The 20,416-nt window shown below is 40.7% G+C and overlaps 1 protein-coding gene across 6 annotated transcripts in view; it reads left to right on the forward strand.

Moving 5' to 3' along the window:
* The window catches only part of ATRX (ATRX chromatin remodeler), a 76,737-nt gene extending 58,983 nt beyond the window's left edge, over positions 1-17,754 (forward strand). For all 6 annotated transcript variants that reach the window (XM_031594446.2, XM_031594448.2, XM_031594445.2 and 3 more), the window contains 9 exons: positions 126-229; positions 1,958-2,066; positions 2,735-2,912; positions 4,204-4,398; positions 10,969-11,118; positions 12,290-12,415; positions 13,322-13,417; positions 13,975-14,103; positions 14,916-17,754. In XM_031594446.2, the coding sequence (XP_031450306.2) occupies positions 126-229; positions 1,958-2,066; positions 2,735-2,912; positions 4,204-4,398; positions 10,969-11,118; positions 12,290-12,415; positions 13,322-13,417; positions 13,975-14,103; positions 14,916-15,194 (1,366 nt within the window). In that variant the 3' untranslated portion in view covers positions 15,195-17,754. The remainder of the gene's footprint in view (positions 1-125; positions 230-1,957; positions 2,067-2,734; positions 2,913-4,203; positions 4,399-10,968; positions 11,119-12,289; positions 12,416-13,321; positions 13,418-13,974; positions 14,104-14,915) is intronic.
* Positions 17,755-20,416: the final 2,662 nt, after the last annotated feature.

A 20,416-nucleotide genomic window follows, 5' to 3' on the forward strand; every position in this document is an offset into this window, starting at 1 on the left:
ACATGTACTCCCCCCAAAGTCTTTCACTGTGTCTAGAAAGATTGTTCGTTTGAAAAGTTGTTTCAGAATGAGCAATTTGTTACAATAATTAACCTCAGAGTTGAATTCTGTGTGTCTGTTTCCAGCCTAGTGTTTAGCCAATCCCTTATATCGTTGGATTTGATAGAAGATTTTCTGGAGCTGGCTAACAGGGAGAAAACTGACAAAGAGAAGCCTCCTATCTATAAAGGTGAGTGTGAGCTTGCTTGAACAATTACAAAGCTAATTATTCTTTTACAAGTCTGTCTTCATTCTAAAGGGAATGGAGTTGAAATAATTGCTTTCATGAGAAACATTCTATCATTCTGTATCATTCCTGAAGTTGGCAGAACTGCTGTTCTCCTCTGCAGGTGGTCTCTGCTATCCCATTATGGATTCTTGCTTCTGATTTCATACTGTGTCATCTGTGCTTAATATTGCCTAGGCAGATTAGATGTTCATCATCCAAAATGAGAGAAGGCATTTTATTAAATTCTATATAAAAGTGATGCTGTATGCTCATGCATGGCAAATTCCGCTCCTTCCTACTGAGAGAGAGATAATGAAGGAAAATGATAATACTTTCAAATGGCGTGTCTGGATGCTGAATGCAAGATGTGAATTTGGGCTTTATATGTGTTGCAGTAAATTTTCTTATGGATTCTGTAAGAGAGCAGTGCCTTGAATTAATTACTATCCTAGCAGTGCTTGAGTGGTGAGGAATTTCTCACTAACCAGACGTGTACTCTGTGCAGGACTTTTGTTTCCTCCGTGTGATCTTACCCGAATTCCTGATGATGCAGTTTGTTTTTATGCTAAGTTTCAGTCCACAATAAGTACAGATTGAAGAATTTATTCGAGTCTGTCATTTTTTTCAAGTATCTTCTTTCTAAGTCTAAGCATAATAAACATTTGCATAAGAGAAATGTGGCTTTAGTTGGTGGTATGAGTGCCATAGATGAAGCTCTTCAGTATCTCTCTCACAGATTTGTTGTTCCCACCTGCTGCTTCCTTAGCTTCTGAGTGTTTGTTATCTTCCCATGTTACTAGTTGCGATCCTTTTTTCTTGCTTTAATGTTTGTTCCTTCAGTGTGAGCTCATTCTTAAGGCTGTTTTTTTTTTTTCGCATGTGTATTTGGTAGATCTTTTATTAACTGGCTGTAATAGTAAGATTTGCCATACAGACGTTACAGACATTCATAGAATGGCTTAGGCTGGAGGAGACCTTACAGATCATCTTGTTCCCCCTGCCATGGCTGCTTCCACCAGCTCAGGCTGCCCAGGGCCCATCCAGCCTGGTACTGAGCACCTCCAGGGACAGGGTGCTTACAGCTCTCTGGCAGCAGTGCCAGGGCCTCACAGCCCTCTGAGACAGTTCTGGCATGACTCGTAGCATGATTATAACTTTGCATCTTTAATTTCCAGTCTGTTCTGTTTAATATCAGTTGTTAATTTTTACAAAAAGATCAGAATCCTAAGAAATAAATTATAACCTTGAATACTTTTTTTTTTTTTTTTTTTTTTTTTAAGGTAAAATGCTTTTGACAAGATTTACTCTGCTTTTGAATCATTTTAGACAGGATTGGGTTAGGATATGTAGGAGCTATTGCTTTTTGCTTTGTGGATGATTATTGTCTTCACAAATGCAATTGCCATTATTTTCTGTCATGTTGTGTTTTATATTTTGTTACACAAGCCTCACTACATAATTTTCAGGCTGTGCCTTTGGGAAACACCTGTATTCTCAAAAAATGTTTTCCATCATAGATTCTTTGTCTTGAATTACCTATAATCTTTTTCCTTTGCTTGGAATTGTTAGAGAATATCATCTTTTATGCTCCATGTTTGCTCTTGCACTGTCTTGAGAGTTGAACATTTCCAGTATTATCAGTCTGGTTATCTACATAACCAGCATTTTAATCATGACTCTTACTTATAGGTGAAGGAAAATGGTTCCGAAACATTGATTATTATCGCTTAGATGGTTCAACTACAGCTCAGTCAAGAAAGAAATGGGCTGAAGAATTTAACGATGAAACTAACGTGAGGTGAGGTCTCTTCAGACAGACATTCTTGATTTTCCCCTTTTCTCTTTTGTTCCATATTTCTTTGTTACTTGTATTAGTTTATTGACCTTTAACACTACACCTATAAAGTTTCACAATGCTGCCAGTGCAGCACTGCTTCATGTAGTTGTTTTAAGCAAGTAACTGTTGACTGTCCCCTCTCTTCAGTGTGCTTATTGTTTACTTCAATACTTGTGGCTGAATTCCATATTGATACTTAGTTGAGACTGCAGGTTCTTTGTAGAGACAAACTGTAGCTTTTCATCCATACTTCAGTTTGGTTTTTGAGTCAAAAGTCTTTATCAGAGACAGAGTCATGCATGAGTTACCCTTTGAGCTAGCCAGAGAACAGTTTCAGTAATATGGGGTATACTTTTTTAATATTACTATTGAATGTGATATAACGTGAATTTGAAACAGAATAAATTAAAAAAAAAAAGTCTTTCCCACCAGTTCCGGTTAACAGTGGATTTGTCCCTGATCTGTATTCCTGAGATATGTTTTGCTAAAAGTTTTGTCTTTTTTATGCTTAGTACAACATCTTAATGATGTTTTTTGAGCAATTTCCATGTATGAACAACTCTACAGTAACACAGAAACAGTAATTTTTTTCCAAAATATTAAAAATTTGCAACTTTTCTTTGTTCCAGAGGCCGCTTGTTTATTATATCCACTAAGGCAGGTTCCCTTGGAATTAATCTCGTGGCTGCTAATAGAGTAATCATCTTTGATGCTTCTTGGAACCCATCATATGATATCCAGAGTATTTTCAGGGTTTACCGCTTTGGGCAGAGCAAACCTGTGTTTGTGTACAGATTTTTGGCCCAGGTATGTTTCTGAATGATGATTTTGTGATACTCTGATCCTGCAATCTGAATGGTAATCTGTAACTGTTTGGATGTCTATTGAAATTAGTGGTGATTCACACTGATCCAGTCATCTTCCAGCCCAAATCTGGTAGCTGTATTTGATGCGAAACCACTGAAAAAACTCTTGAAGGAAATGGCAGTGAATTTAAAAAGGAACTGAATATATTTCCTGTAAAGCCCATCTCATCTGGTAGTCTGTGTAACACCACTCTTAGCAGTGGAACTCTAGCTGTGATTCACACACTCAGAATAACGCTTTTACTGCTTTAACTTGCACACTACTGAAAATTTGTGATTTGGAATGACTGCACAGAGCACAGATGCCATTTGGCAGCAGATTTGCTGAATGTAGCTGACTTCTACAGACTAGTCTCCAGGCTGCTGAAGATCCAAAGGAAAAAGCTAAGGATTTGTTTTTAATATGTAAGAAAGCATGCAGTCATGTTTGGAGAGTTTGTATTGCAGCCTAAAGATCAGAAGAATCATTCCTAATTCTGATGATCACTGACCTGTGCTGGTTTTAAGCAGTAGCACCATTATTTCTGATAGGTAGTTTCTTGCTTCACCTTCCAATTCCAGAGTTTTTACAGGAGAGACTGAAGACCTTTTCCCAGTAACAGTACTTAACTCATGATCAAGTCACTATTCACTTGCCAACTTAAATACATTACTTTTTGTAACATGTTTCTGTCAGATACGTGTTTTTTTTCCTTCAGGCTTCAGTCTGTTTTTCTCTGTGCACTTTTGAACTGTTGGTATCCTTTTTAAATTACAATGTTTAGAACAGGCTGTGCTGTTCTCATACTTTGTGTAGTCACCATCTTCAAGAAAAAAAATTCCTTTTTCATCAAAGATGTAGTTTGTTCTTACACAGCTGTGATAGATTAGACTTGACTGCTTCTCTTCCCCTGTCCTTCCTACCCAGCAATACGGTATCTGTTTTCCTTTTTGTGGGCTGCTCAAAACAACAAAATAAGGTAGATCCTGTGAAAATTGACGCTTTTGTCATAACTGTACTTTGGGAAATTGGAGGGAAACTGTTTTCTTCTTCAGGGCATTCCTTAAATACAGATTTCTTGTGCCAGTCAGTAGCAGCATTTTTTTTTTTCAGCAAAGTTTCAGGTGGCTTTGTAGGTAAGAATCGAAGAAACAGGGAAAATATGTTGTTCTTGCTCTTGTATCTCTCTTAATACTTCCTGTATAGCAGGTGGTTTGGTATTTGTATAAAAGCAAGTATCTGTGCTTTTTAGGGTACAATGGAAGATAAGATCTACGATCGGCAGGTAACAAAGCAGTCCCTGTCTTTCCGGGTTGTTGACCAGCAGCAAGTTGAACGGCATTTTACTATGAATGAGCTAACAGAGCTGTACACTTTTGAGCCGGATTTGCTGGATGATCCAAATTCAGAAAAGAAAAAGAAGAGGGACACACCAATGTTGCCAAAAGTAAGTCGGCACACATCGCTGGGAATTATATGCTATAAAAAAACCTTGTATCTGTTTTAGCATGTGGGGTATTCAATCTTGGAAGGAGAAAGAGTGCTGTGTTGTCACTTCAGAGTAGAATTTTTCACTTAGAAATAAGGTGAATACAATTGTTTACACTAAATGATAGAAAACCCTGAATTGGACAGGACCCGTAAGGATCATCGAGTCCAAACTATACATGCTACATGGTGAGAGAGTTGATACTCTGTACTCTGAGATAATAGGAATTAATGATGTCAGACCTTTTTCCAACTTGATGATGAATAAATTTTGAAGATCACAGTAGTTTGTTTTCAGTGAGGCTTGCCTTAATCTATTTGTGTAATGGCTGTGGCATGTGTGGTAGTGGTTTGTTGTTCCTGCTTCACTTAGTAATGGCTCAGTATCCTGTGCAGTACATAGGGAACCAACCAGCTTACTGACCAAACTTGAAAATACAGTGACTTTTATTCCTATCTCACGGTAAAGTTCAGGAGAAAGAATGGACTGAGTATTTTACTCTCTTTTTTCCAAGTTTGTTTGTATTTGAGGTTAGACTAAGGTTTTGTTCCTTGTCTGATTTATGTTCACTGTGTTAGATATCATCCACATACACTAATTTAATGTGGTCTTCTGGAGGCTAATTGATTAATAAGTTGTTGTGCAGTTGTCTGTTATTACTTGGTGAAGAGCTTAGCAGTAAAGAGGAAGGTTTAAATGTGTGGCCCACACTTAGTTTCCTGATTACATCTCTGAGTTATGTTTAGGTCTTGGCCTGGGGATGGAGGTTTTCTAGTTCATAAATTTATTAATTTTCAAAGAAAAATTGTATGCGCTCCTTTCTAGACTCTCTGTAAACCCTGATAATAAATGGTGGCTAAGCTTTGCATTGGCATTCTCATTATTTAGGCCATTCTCTGAAATTGAGTCTGTCAGACCACCTACAGCATCCGTGCAGCTGCCAGGGGGATTTAGGAAGTGGGAGCCCCATAAATGTTAGTTGCTGCTACGCATTTGTTTCAAAACCCTTGAAAACAGACTCTAATGACTGTATCCAAGCTCCTTTTATTATGATGTTTCACAGTGTAAGCAGTAAGTTGGAGATAACAGATTTTTTCTTTTTTTTAACTTCTTAACCAATGCTTTGAATAAACAGTCATTGCAATGAGTAAACAATCAGTTCAGTGATTATATGTTGGAAGGTACTTGTTTTTATTTACAATAATAGATCAATTCATAAATGTGTGGAAGCTTATAAACTCCAGATGTAGTTCAGTATTTGATTTGTGTTGAAGTTCCACATTAATTCAGTGTAGCCATCACCATAAGATTCACATCAGTTAAGTTGAATACAAGCTTTTAACCAAGTTGCAGAGTAGAAATAAAGCAGATCTGTGTATAGGAATTCTCTGATTTTTGTTGTTTTTCTTTTCCCCTTGGTTTAGCAAATGGTATTGAACAAATTTTCTTTTTAAAATTTGTCCATCTCTGTGTGCATTTCTTACCTGTTTTGTTTTGGGTTGGTTGAAAGGACTAGGAGTCATCAGGTGGATTCATCTTATCTTAGCAGTCTGTGCATTTATTTGTTGAAAGCAGTGTTTTGCCTTCCTGGTAGACTCACAAGATGTGGGAAGGTAGCTGTTACCCCCAATTATCCTTCCCTTCCCTTGTGTCCTGCAATTAGGCATGGTTTTGTGATAATGAGGAGGAATGAGGTGTGGAAGTGTTCTAGAAGTACACAGCTTGCAGAGCACGTTCCTAGCTGGGAGGCAGAGGAGCCTCCCACATGCGGCAGCCAGTGTTTTCATGTCATTGCTGTGCTTGTGGGGAGTCCTTCTAGCTGTTAGGGGGGAAAAAAGTGCTTGAGGAATGTTAATAAAAAAAAAAATCAGTAGCTGTCATCGAGCAAAGCTTTACTTGTGGTTTGGGATTTGGCCAGGCAGTCTGTGGGGAGGAGTGAAGTCTGTCCTGTAAGGCCATCTAGTACACACGAGCAACAAGGTGATGTAATCAGTGATTGCTGGGTAGCCAATCCAAGACAAAATGCAGATATCTTTAGGATCTGAGTAGGGTGGCTCCCAGTGCTGAGCTGGCATTGAGCTGCCCTGCCTGGTTGGTGCCAGTGCAGGGAGCCGTTGCAGAGTAATTTGTGTCAGACCTTTGTTTCGTTTGGTCCTTATGTTTACTATGAAAAATATAAAGACAAAAAACTCCTGTTTTGATGATCTCCATTTTTTTAATCATTGTTTTTGGCTGCATTTGTCTTCCCCTTGGCTGATTGGGACATTTTATTTTCATTTTATCCTTGCTATGCACACCAAACTGAACTAGTCCAGTGACTTATTCCTTGATTTCTGTGATCTTTTTATCTGAACTGTGGCTCATAATTTATTTATCATTAGTTTGTTTTGTTTTCTATTTCTTTTGCTCTCTCCTGTTCTCTAGAAATTCAACATGAACAGTCAAAAGTAGATATCAGTTGTAGGAAGTGCTGTGGTGGATGGGGGATGATTCTCTAAATCATGCAAACTTACTCATCCAGAAAGCTCACTATTCCTTACCTCTGTGATTTTAGCAGAGTTGCACGATTCAGCCTAATCACTCATTTGGTGATTTTTTTGTAGGGGGAAAAGGTTGATTATAAAGACTGATACTCTTACAGAAGCGTTTTATGATAACAGCCATTAATTGCACACCACCTCAGGGTTAGAAGCCTCAGATGCTTTATTCCTGGTAAGCTCAGCATGCCCAGCCTGATCTCTGCAGCTTTCAGCTGGAAATAAAGGTCACCAAAACTTCACCTGTGTTGCTCTTTTCCATCAGTGAGCTGTCTGCCCCGTGCTTGTGAAGGCTGAGCTGCTCTTCTGTTGTTGCTGGCAAAGTGAAGGAGGAGTTAGGCTAAAAGAAGGCTTTTGTTCTTCTTTTCACAGGTTTCATATATAATTTTCAGTGTCTTCAGGCCTCTTCATATCTTTCACATCTTCAAAGCATAGTCTCTTGAACAGTGATACCATTGTGTGATGCTACTGTTGTGGAGACAGCAAGATCAGGGATTACCATTGTAATCCATCCAGGCAGTGTGAAATGCGCAATGAAAGCATGTCAGTGTATTAAACTCATTTGTCAGAGGCACAGCTCGAATCTGAGAGAACAGATTCAGAGAAACAAACTCAATACTTGATTTTGAAAACGTGTCCATGAGATTGTATCTTTTTTAATAATCCAAGTTTCAATCAAGGAACAGTTTCTTAGAAAGTGTTGTTAATAGCGAGAAGATGTCGAATTGTACTTCTATATAAAAGACACGTGGAAGATGGAGGTTTTCCTGGAAGCTTATCAAAGTTTTGTGTCAGGTTTGAATTTCAGCAGCGTTTTGTGCGCGTTGCAGTCAGAGCAGCACCCCCGGGTTGTCTGGGGAGCCTCCAGGGAAAAGGCACACGGCCCTGCCATGCTGCCCTCACAGTGCTGCTTCTCTGCCCTCGTCCCTCTGAAACCACTTCTGCATCTTGAAAAGGAATGTATATAGTAGAGTTTAACAGGACAGTTTTAGTATGGATGTTGTTCACCCGATTCAGGTTTGTGATGTTGGAGTTCAGAACTAAGTAGCAATAATTGTCCTTGCCAATGAGCTTGATGCACATAGAGTGACTCATTGCCTAACAGAGACTAGAGGCATAAGGTGCTTCTTAAATTACCACTGTACACGAACAGTAAAAGTGTAAAGCAAGAGAATTCCCTTTAGTGTATGATGTCTATTTCAGGTGTTTCATTTTACTTTGCCCTGAATCTAACGATGGATTGTCTTTAAAGTAGCTTGGGTTGATGAGGCCGTTTTTGTGTAGATCTCAGACACTTAACACTCGGCTCCCACAGGACTGTGCACTGGGGAACCCTTGGCTGATACAAAGCTAATGCTGCACTCTTCACCATCAGTGCTGATAATTGGACCCTGATCGATGCCACAGGCGTTTGCACGTAGGCCAGTGCAGTATTTAATTTGGAGCAGCAGATGTGAGGTAGGAGCTGAACGAAGACAAAACGGGCTCAGGGGGCACTGCTGTCCCTGTGCTACACGTGTTCAGAGCTGCCCGGTCAGTGGGACACAGTCCCAACACAGGTTGTGGTAAAGGAGAACTTGGCTCAGCTGGGTCGTGTAGTGCAGATTGGAAAAGCAGATTAAAACAATAGTTCAGTTGGATGGAGTGTAATCATTGTTTTATATTATCGTGGGACCCAACCAAGGCATGGTTCTTACTGTATTTCTGTACTAGGGGAAAGTATTGTGAATTTTGGGAGATCTGTTACTACCAGAACCAGGAGAACATTTGTTGGTTTTTTTTTTTATTAATATGTTTATTTTTTAACCTTGGTTAAATTGTTTGAGGGGAAGAAAAATTTTTGAACTACAGCATAACTGAAGTTCCTCTCTGGAAGTTTTCCTTTCTAATGCATTTATCTCTCCATAGCATTTGATTTCTGACTGGATTAAAAAAGGACAAATGAAACCTCTTCTAAAAATCATAATAATTTAAAAAAATGTCATCAGTTTTTCATGCATTGCTAGGATTTCCTCTTAAAAGTTAACCAACTTAGTATCATTATCTCATCAACAAGCTAAATAAATGAAAAGGAATGTAAGTCTACTGAATGTGAGGTAAATTTAATTTTTTTTCATTTGACAGTTAACTAAATGGCAGTACCTTCCATTTACCAATTTTCAAGTTCCATCATATTTAATATTTAATAAATATTAAATAAAATTTAAACAAAGAAAAGCAAACATGCAGTTGGCTGTAATTTAAACCACATTTTGAAGACTGTTGGCCAAGTGAGCATGGATTATATTCCAGTATTGTTTTCAGTAATTGTGTTACCATGGAAATTAATGCATATGCATGTCCAGAAACCCTCCTCACACTGATGTACAGCTCCAGTATGCTGGGAGTGCCTTAATTGTGTTCCCTTACTTTGGTAATAGCTCCATGACTTCTTCACCCACTTCTTCCAGCTGCTTTCTGTATTTCCCATTATTGCATCCCTTTTCTCTCTGATGCCCTTCTCTCCCACCATCCCACAATCCCATCATTTGCTGCCTGTGCCCATGAGTCATGAGATATTACACTGAATGTTTCCGTGAGGAGCCAGAGCAGAAAAAGCACTGGTTCTGATTTAGGAGGGCAGGTGATAGCAGAGGGATGAAACAAAGAGCCAGCTTACAGACTGGCTCAGTTACTTGGCGTTAGCTTATGGTTACTGCAGTTGTGTTTTAAACGTGCACTGAAATGAACAAATTTCCATAGCTGCTGTGACTCCATGCGTTGTGATCCACTTGCAGCTCTCTGTGTTGTTGCAGACGTTGTGGTTGTTTAGGTGCCGTGTTTCCAAGTGCCAGGAGCACAGCTTGTGTTCCTGTTCGCACAAAGGCGTGTGTTGGTTTGGTCTGTAGATATTTGTGCAATTGTGCTGCAGAAAGACAGTCCCTTCAGCATATTCTCTGTAATTCATTCCAGAACTGGTTCAGGAAGTTTGCTGGATTGATGTCTATGTTTTATTAGCCCTAGGCTGAATGCTGAGGAGCGCTGGAGCTTTCTCAGGCACGCTGATCTCTGAACAGCTGTGGAGACAGGATTGAATATTCAGTGCAAATGGGGACTGCTAAACCATTGTGAACTTACTTACCTTGAACACCAGCTCTTCCCATTCATTTTCTATTCTTATGTCATCTCTTAATTGAGATAATGATCTATTGGTGTGTGTCATCTGTAGGCCAGCTGGGTAGTTGGGCGAGCAGCTTCTCAATTCCAGGGAATGCTCAGCTTGCCAGTAACTTTCCCTTTAGAAAACAGTAGTAGGGTCTTTTTATTTTAATATACATTTTAATATAAATCTTAGTATACCTGTAAACAAAACTGCAGTGATTTGCAGCTATAAAGAACGCTGTAAACGTTTCAGTTAACATTGAAAGCAATTGAGCAGGATGGGTGTTGTGCAGAATAGAAAGCGAAATGGCCGCCTGCTGAAGAAACCCAGTTGTAGCAGCAATGTGACCTCTTGTAGCCTCAGTGGGTGAGGGACTGTTTGTCTGTATGTACATCTTGACAGCTTTAAGAAAGCTGCCTTCTCTGCACGGAGCTGGCAGCCAGCTGGTGGGCCAAAGTGCTGCTCAGCATTTTGAAGGCAGTGGAGGTGCTCCATGGCTCGTGGATGCAGGTGGTTGGTAGGCCCTCTCAGGTACCCAGCCTGAGCAAAGGAAAATCATTTAGCACATTCCATTCCTTTTAGTTTCTTAAATTGCATTTATTGTTGTGGAATCTGAGTACATTCCTGTGGTTCGTTAAGTGATTTGACTGTCATCTCTGCAGCAGATTGTTAATCCATTACCCTCCCTCCGAGGAAAGTTGTGCTTCTAACTTCTTAAATTTTGTTTCTCTGAAGAGCTTTGAGCTGCTATTAGTGACAGTTGGGTCAAAGCAGTGAGGCGTGCACCGAAAGTAAACGCAGTAGAGCTGTTGAGTGACTTTGTGCTTTATCATTTCTTCATTTGAACAGGATACAATCTTGGCAGAATTGCTTCAAATCAATAAGGAGTATATAGTAGGGTATCATGAGCATGATTCACTCCTGGACCATAAGGAGGAAGAGGAACTCACTGAAGAGGAAAGGAAGGCGGCCTGGGCAGAATATGAGGCAGAAAAGAAGGTAAAGTTATCTATATGAGTTCACTGTACACAAAAATAACTGTTCTATATTTAAGTACTGCTTACCTTTTCAGTTTATTCTGGGAAAATAATTTTTCTGATAGGCCAGGAAGTAGGCACGTGATGCAAGCTATCTAGAAAAATGGGGATATCGTGTCTCATTTGCTCTCTTAGTGCTATTCTATGCTATTATTATTTCTATACTATTTATGCTAGTGTGTATCTTTTTTTTTTATTAATTTCATGATAACAAATCAGTTGGAGTCCTGTGTAATACCTCAATTGTGCAATTTAAGGAATATTGGTAGTGCCATTAAAGGTGTATGATTACAGAACTGTTTGCAAAATCCCACAAGCATACATGCATCTGCAACAAAGGATTTGCCTTTTTTTTTTTTTCCCCCTCCTTATTCCTTCTGTCTTGTTTACTGGATACTTTATGGAGTGGTTGAATGAAGAAAATAATGAATTGATGAGAGCACTGGGGAGTGTGTGTGTGTGTGTGTGTGTGTTAAACTGTAAAAGTTTAAAACTGTATGGTAAAAGCAGTTTGATAACGTGATGAAACTGGAGTTTACTATAAAAAATAATAATAATTTCTTGGAAGGCTTAGTTCAGGTCTTCGTACCTGATCAGAGGTCTGAAAGTAAAAAAGAAAAAGGAGAAAGAAAAAGGAGTATGTAAAGTGCTGCTGACAACCTTGAATGAACAAGTGACAGGTGGAGGACTAGGAGACAGCAATAGGAAGATTCAGTCAGTGTAAGTGAGCGTGGAAATTGCCCCATGAGAAATCCAAGTGGGAGATAAACTTTATATTCCTGTTTATAAATTCCCCACTTCAGTTCTTCACAATTTTGTCTCAGTCAAGTCAGTACTGCTGTTAGGTAGTGGGTTTGCAATAACGAGATGAATCTCAAACAACTGCAAATATAGCAACAAACCTTGGCCATTCTTTTCTTAGTGTACCGAATATTTAAGCTAAACTCATGTATTAACTCAAAACCAGAATTGAAGTTTCCCTGTGCTTAACGTGTCCTTTTGACTTGGGGTTTGGAAGAGCTCTTCAGTGTGATGGGTCAGACTTACCTGCGTGTGCCGATTCCTGTGTAATGAGAGAAGAAGGGGATGTGCTCCAGTTGCTTGGACAGACAGGTGTACGCTTTGTGTTTTAGGGCTTGACCATGCGTTTCAACATGCCGACAGGGACCAACATGCTTCCCACTAATTTCAACTCTCAAACACCGTATATTCCTTTCAATCTGGGTGCTCTGTCAGCGATGAGCAATCAACAGCTGGAGGTGAGCAGTGATCCAAGTAATGCATGTGCATTGCTGTAAGAGTGCCTGTGTTATTCTGTTGCATTTGGGTGGTGAAGGTCATTCTTAGATATCCTACTATTATATAATTGTCTCCTATTTTTAATAATTTCCTTTTTTGCTGTTGTTTCTTATTGGTGAACTGACGTCTAAGTTCTGTGCATATAAACTGAAGTACCTATACCTGTGTAGTATCTTGGGGTTGTGGGAAATTTTGCATTCTTTGCAGATGTGAATTACCACATTGAGCTTTTGTGCCTCAGTCTCATGTCTGGGAAGGAATGGGAGAGAGGATTATGTGCTCCACTCCCAGTTACCTTCAGTTCTTCCTGATGGGATGCCAGGCTGTAACTGCAGTAGTGGAAGCATAGTTGCCTTAGGATACCTAGTAAAGTCTGGTTAAGGAGTTTGTGTGAAAGAACTGAAAACTGCTAACAAAGAATGCAGACTGGGGGGGACCCATGTTGCATACACCTGTGCAGTGACACCGTGAGCCAGTATTGTGCTAAAATATTTCATGGCAGTTTGAACACACTCAACAGAGTGTGTTGAGACTGCGGCATCATCCAGCTCAGTACTGCGAAAGATTTGCCTGTGAAGAAAAGCATCAGTCTTGTGATGATCTGAAAACATTTGGGTACCAAAATATTTTTTTCATATAAATAATGTCTCCTGTACAAGTTGCTAGATTGATACACATAGTTCAGTTACTATACACTGAATTTCATTTGTGTGAATGTTAGAGACTATTTTGTTACTCACTCACTGGCTTGTGCAAATGAGAAGAAAAATGTAATTCAAGTCTGGGTACCTACACTGGAGATGTAAATATAAACAAGGTGACAAAGAAATGCTTTCTTTATAGTTAATTTACTGATGTTTTCTCAGGACCTCATTAATCAAGGAAGAGAGAAGGTTGTGGAAGCAACCAACAGTGTAACTGCAGCAAGAATTCAGCCCCTTGAAGACATCATTTCAACTATAGTGAGTAGAACAGACAAGTGTAGGTCTAGACTGGGAGGTGGGAAAATGTTGGATGTTATCACATAAAGAAACAACTGTTGTATGTGATGATTCAGCTATATTGTTGCGTTATTAATGACAGTGATTTCCAGTTTGTGCTAACCTTTATCACTGCAGCTTGCAATAACCCTTCATGGCATCTGGATATCACAGAGCCTTACCAGACAAACCCTTAACCATTATTATTGCCTTTGCACTGAAAATCCTGGCTTTCTACAAATAAGTGTAATAATTGTTCAGAAATAAGAAGCATTTCCTGTTTCTTGTCCTTGGATATCTATCTTGGATTCATGCCTTTCTTACTTGTTTCCTGTAATCCAGAGACGTATTACTGAAACTGGTAGTTTTAAGAGCTGCTAACTCTTAGTTCTAATTCTGGGGAAGATATAATATTGCATTTTCTAGGAACTGGGCTGTGCTTTAACTCCTGGTGCAACTCTGAATATAATGCAGGACCTCAATCACTGTTACACTTCTGTCAAAATGACTAACGCTAAGACAATTTTTTTCCTTTTCAGTGGAAAGAGAACGTAACGCTTACAGAGAGCCAAGTGCAGGCCCTGGCCCTAAGTAGACAGGCAAGCCAAGAGCTTGATGTTAAGCGACGAGAAGCCATCTATAACGACGTCCTTACTAAACAACAGATGGTAAAATCTCTAATAATTATTTGATCGACTATCCAAGTTTGAACTGAGATATTGAGTATGAACTTTTCATGTGTGTGTATAGAGTAAAGGTCTATGTTTAAATACATAAATACTTACTCACAGATTATGTGTTTCCACGGGTCAAGTATTTGCTGGCATTGTGTAATGGTGTATATGATGTAACATCAGGAGTTGTTGACTTGTGCAGTGGTCTGGATTGGATTACTCAACCTCATCGAGGGAGACTCCGTGAGAAGATCATTTCAAAAAAATCCTCACCAGATTTTTCTGTTGAAGTAGTTTGCTTGAAAGTAATGAAACTTAAAGAGAAATCTAATTCCCAGAGCTAAAGATGAATCATAGAAAGTATTGGTAACATCTTTTAGCTTAGAATTATTTTGCAAAATCTGAAAGTTCCCCAGTTTATGTCAATTGGAAGAGTTTCTCTTAGGCAAATGTGCAGTGATGATCCACATGCAGGACTTTCAAAGGGCTGATAAATAATATCTGACAAAAAAAGCTGTAATTTGTACTAGGGAGTCATTTCACAGGATAGTGCAAATAGGAACTTACCCAAACGTGGTGTGAAATACAATAGGCAAATCATTAAGAGAACTTAGCCCTAAATGGTGTTACTAAATGGTTTCTGCAGTAATCAGCTGGTGAATACCATCACATTAGTGATGGTGATAACAATAGTGCTTTTTCATTCAGCCATGCTATCCTGAACAAATTGATTTTAACTCTGAACTTGATACTTGCAGCGTTGAGGCAGGTCGTGCACTTCTAACAGCTCTGCTTTCCCTTCACAGTTGATCAGTTGTGTTCAGAGGATACTCATGAACAGAAGACTACAGCAGCAGTACAATCAGCAGCAACAACAGCACATGTCTTACCAGCAAACAGCAATGAGTCATCTCATGATGCCAAAGCCTCCAAATTTAATCATGAATCCTTCCAACTACCAACAGATAGATATGAGAGGAATGTATCAGTCAGTGTCTGGTGGTATGCAGCCGCCGCCTTTACAGCGAGCACCACCCCCAATGAGAGGCAAAAATGCAGGGCCTTCCCAAGGGAAATCGATGTGATTTTGCACTAAAAGCCTAAAGGATTGTTAAAGTCAGAGAAAGAACTTTTATTTTTTTAGGAATCAATGGCTTAACAGAACTCAACTGTAAAAAAAAAAGAAAAAAGAAAAAAAAAGTTTGGTTGGTCCCCTTAAATGCCATGTTCCATATTAGTGCTACAGCTTTGTTTAAGTAGGACAATGTTTTCCCTTGTTGTCAGTGATGTTGCCTAGAATCTTCTTACATATGTTGAGTACAGGAGATACCAAGTTGTTTTCAGTGAAAACAAGTTCTCCATAACAGTAGTATCTCCGCAGGTTTCCTGTCTAAACTCCTATGCTTGCTTTCAGTAGCTGTGAAGCTATCATCAGATTTGAGAAGCTTAGGAAGGACTGCAGGTCTGTACGTTTCAGTATATCATATGTGAGTTGTGACAGCTGAGTTCTTGATTAGACTTGATTCCTCAAATTATGGAATACTTTTCTGCTTACCCATTTCTTAAAGTTAGTGGGAATATTGTAACAGAAATAATTCAGCTTCCTTTTGACTGAGGCCTGGACTCATACTGTATCATCTATGCTGACTGAAGCATAGTAACTGAAAACACTCTGAAACAGAAATGAGTGCAATATTCTTAAGTACTACTGCTCTGAAACTTTTAAGTCACACAGTATATAGAAACTGTGTATACAGCCTTAAATAGTGACTTGGGGAAGAAGAGTGATCTTCCTCAGTCTTCTGCCATTTTTTATTTTCAGTTTTCGTGATGGAATAGCAACTGGTGGTCTGGAGATGTTTCTCCTTTGCTCTCTGCAGAGTCTAGTGCAAAGCACATTTCTGTTAACTCCTTATTGCTGGTGCTGCTGTCTCTTCCCCTTGTCAGCAGTGGGAGACAGGCCAAGAAAACAAAATTCCTGGTGTTTTAGGGGGTTGGAATACTGATGGTGGGCAGGGTCAAACCCTGTTACATAATCAACTTTAAAATGGCACAACCATTGCTGATTTGTTCCTGGAAGGGGCTCTCACAGCTTCCCAAGGTACCAGGGCAGAGGAGTAACTTTTCCTCTGCTACATCAGAGTTTTGGTTATGCACTCCTCTCCCTTCCCTTTCATTTGTGTGAAAACATGCACAAAGAGCTCAATTCTTTTGTTTGTTTTTACGTAGTCCGCAGGTGAACTTCTGGTTTATTATATATCATTAGCACTCTCTTTAGTCACAGTTTTTGTGCTCATGGAGATCTAACTAAAACCAAACAGGGCTCTTTTTTGAATATAGCTTGGTTGGCTCTTCCCCCAAAAGAATAAAAGCGTTTGTAATCTGGGAGTAAAGGACGGAAGCATTTGAGGCAACAGTGTATGGAGTATAGGGGACAGATAGAGAATGCTGGAGAAGTGGATGGAAGCTTTTGCTGTAGGTGTTGCTGGACTCTTCTGGCTTGCTGACATGAACTGTTTTGACTTCTGGAACTTAATTGACCTGGATGAACAGATGTTTTTTTGCATCTAAATATGCAAATCTTACGTGATATTTCATGTTGTGATCAAAACTTGGATTGTGATCTGGATGACAGTTTCTCTGATCTGTTGCAAAGGCTGACGTTGCGATCGTGGACTCTTTGTTACAAGATGCCACAAATGAACCTCTCCTGTGTTCTGGAGCTTTGCCAGCTCTACTGTTAGGTTTAACTTGGGGGGAAGGGAGCAAAAAGAGATGTATTCACACTAGAAGAAATGAGAATGTGAGACTTTGAGACAAACATTTGAAGGCAAATGTACTCTGGGCAACTCTCACTAATGTTCCTATGCGTCTTGAATAAGAGAAGTATCTTCTACCAAACCTGGGAATGTTCAACGGAGTTTTACAGTAACTCAAAAGACTTAAATGTGGAAGTTTTAGGCAACATTTAACGGCACATTTTTTTCATTCTGGACAAAACTATGGATAACAGAAGCATAAGAAGAAAGCTGAGATAAGCGTTGAAGTAAAACTTGGACCACTTTGCATACATGTTTCTCACTTGACATTTTAGCTGCATAACAACGTGCTTTGAGTATAACATCAAGCTTTAACAAATATTTAAAGACAGAACATACATCAATAAGATAACAAAAAGCTCATTTTTATATTTGTTTTAGATGTTTTAACTAGATGAGATGGCTTAAGACGACAAATAAAAATGTTGCTTGTAATACAATTTTGCCTGCTAAATTCTCCACATTTTGTAACCTGTTTATTCCTTTGGATGTAAAGCGTTTTTGCTTAGTATTGTGATATTGTATATGTTTTGTCCCAGTTGTATAGTAATGTTTCAGTCCATCAACCAGCTTTGGCTGCTGAAATCATACAGCTGTGAAGACTTGCCTTTGTTTCTATTAGATGGCTTTTCAGTTCTGTATTAAATATCTTAAGTACTATAGAAAAGGTGTCACCTCTTCCTATAAGGCTGTTTTGTAATATATATAAGGACTGGAGATGTGTTTTTAAAGGACAAGAAGCATTCAAGTATGAATCAAGTATCTGTGTTTTCACCATTCAAAGTGCTGTTTAGTAGTTGAATCTTAAACTATTTAATATCTCATTTAATAAAGTGACCAAAATACATCTATGTGCCTTGTGCTACATTTGCAGTTCCGCATCATCTCCACGTGGCCTGAGACCTCATCTGCTGAGAACTGCGGACTGGTGCTGCACTGCGAGTCAAGCTGTCATGTTCTGCCTCAGTGAGGTTCCTGGTATGGGACGTGGATGTTAATTGTTAGGGAGGGCAGTTGTGGGGACAGGTTTCCAGCTTGTGTGCATTAGCTGTGCCTTCTGTAGCTGGTCTTTTAGAAGCCATGAGCAGTGAGGTGTCCCCCAACAGTGATAAACCATTAAGAGCAAGGGGAAGTTTTTCTTTGTCTAATTTGAATGATGAACTTAGATCTTTCAACCTCTTTATTGTACTTCTTAATTACTTTCTTAGCTTATTAAATCTCACCTGCCCAGCTGTAGCTTCAGGAGAGCTGTGCTGCTATGAAAGGCTGAAAGCCAGCTGTGCTTGGAGGTGCCGTGGGTCAGAAGGGTCTGCAGGAACTGCCTTCAGTGGCTGCAGCCCAGGAGCTCTGCAGCGAAGGGTCTGAGTCCTGAGGCATGTGGGATCCATTGTGTCTGTCCCAGCACGGGACCTTGGTTTGTCTCTATGCAGGCTGTTGCTACACAGCAGCAACACAAAGTATTTTTTCAGCAGGTCAGAGCCCCCTTCCTGCTGTGCCTGGTGGCACAGGGGTGTCTGGGAAGCGGGGCTGCAGGAGGGTTTTGGCAAAGAGCTGAGGTTAAAAGTGGGGACACTGCACTGGAGAAGGGCAGAGGGACTCAGGGCAGGGTGAGATGGGCTGGGGCTGAGCGCAGGGGGAGAGAAGGAGGAAGGGAAGGATGTCCTCATTTTGCTCAGCCCCATCAAAGCCTGACCTCCAAATGTCCCTTCGGTATTCAGTGATGTTGCACGTTGGAGCTGTTGGAGATGCTGAATATGAAACGGTGTGTGGTACCTGGGCTTTACTCAAAGATTAATTGCAGCACAGTGCCTGTTTGTATAATGGAATTGCACAAACGTGTGTTGTCTGTGGATCCTTGCTGACACCCACTGGAAGCAGCACAGGCAGAGGAGTGTGCTTGTTGTGTCTCATCATCATCGGCCGCACTTGGATACGTGACATTGATAACAGTGAGGTATGGTTAGGGAAGAGCACAGGGTGCCCCAGTGGTCCGGTCTCGCAGATCTTTGACACCAAACTACTCAATGCAGGTACAGAACTACTTGCTTTGTGTTCCCATGGTGAGAATTCACAGCTCCAGGGCAGTTCCTTGCTTTGAGAGAAATACAAAGTCTTGTACAACTTGCTTGGTTTAAGTCCTGCTGTATGACTTTATGTTCCCATTCTCAAATGGGGCAGCATTTTGGCTGCTGGTGACACACGGATCGCAGCTATTGTGCTGACTTACGCTGTTTGCTCTCCCTACCTGACTGCAGATGTTTTTGACTTTACCTTAAAATCAGGGTCGGGGCTGCATCTGTACAGCCTAGGCCACAGAGTGCTTCCCCCAGGGAGCTGCCCTGCCCTTGGGAGGGCTCTCTGGGATGGCTGCCCCAGTGTCGGCAGCGTTTGAAGAAGTGCATCAACCTACAATGTATGTTTGCCCCAAAATGAGAATTATTTTCAGCACACGTCATCACCGTGTTTCTTCTGACCCAGTGCTTTCCTAGCCAGCTCTTGGCAAGCGTTCTGTTCACCGGAGTGTGGAGAAGTGATTTACCCACATCTGTGGGCTGATAAATGGCACAGAGACACCAGGTAACGCAGTTACTACCCTTAGTGTGCTCCATTCCTGTGGCTGGGGAGGAGCACTCAGTAATCTCACTTTATTTCCTCGCAGTGCCTTTGTCTACGTGAAGCTTTCTGGACTGACAGGCAGACGCTGCCCTGCAGACTGCTCCTGCCATCAAGATGGCCAATATTTCAACAAATCTTCCAGTCCAGGAGTCAGCTCCAGCTGCTGGGATGGGGGAGAAGACATCGCCTTTCAGATCAGGTCCCAGGCTTCTCTTCTGCTACTGGCACTGCCTGAGGGATGCAGGTGTCCGTTCTTGCTACCAACAAGAATCTGGCCCTTCTCCTTTGGGGATGTGCTGTTGCCAAGTGTCCTTTCACAATTATCTTGGCCGCTGTTGGCAGCGATAGCATGTCTCTTTCTGCCCAGTGAGGCAGCACAGCCAGAAGGGCACCTTCTTCACCTTTCAGCACAGACTTTCTCGACTTGCTGTGGAGCTTTGGGCTCTCCATTGTGTTCTGTAGGGGAGGCAAATCCCCTCCACTTCTCTCCTGGGTTGCCCCAAGCCGCTGGCAGCAGGGTCTCTGGGAGGATGTCCTTGAGGCCACCTGTGTGTCACCATTTGTTCCTCCCAGTTGTCCCCACACCTTGGCTCACCCCAAAGCCAGGTTTGTGCTGCGGTGCGCTCAGTGCTGCTCTGGCCTTATGCTGAGAGTTTTCCTCCATGTCTGCACCCCTCTGTAGTGAGACTCAGGAAACCATCCCACTCTGCTGCTGACCTCCTCCCTCCTGCTTTACACAGCTGTTCCCAGGATAAAGTTTCAATTATTACATGCCCAGCTTTCTCCAATTGGAGAATTGCTAAAAAACCACATCCTTTGCTCTGTTTACGGTTGTGTTTTCAGATCTGTGGGTTTTTGTGTGTGAAACAGCC

Source organism: Phasianus colchicus, chromosome 14 (genome assembly GCF_987193195.1).
Source record: "Phasianus colchicus chromosome 14, bPhaCol1.hap1.1, whole genome shotgun sequence".
NCBI lineage: Eukaryota > Metazoa > Chordata > Aves > Galliformes > Phasianidae > Phasianus > Phasianus colchicus.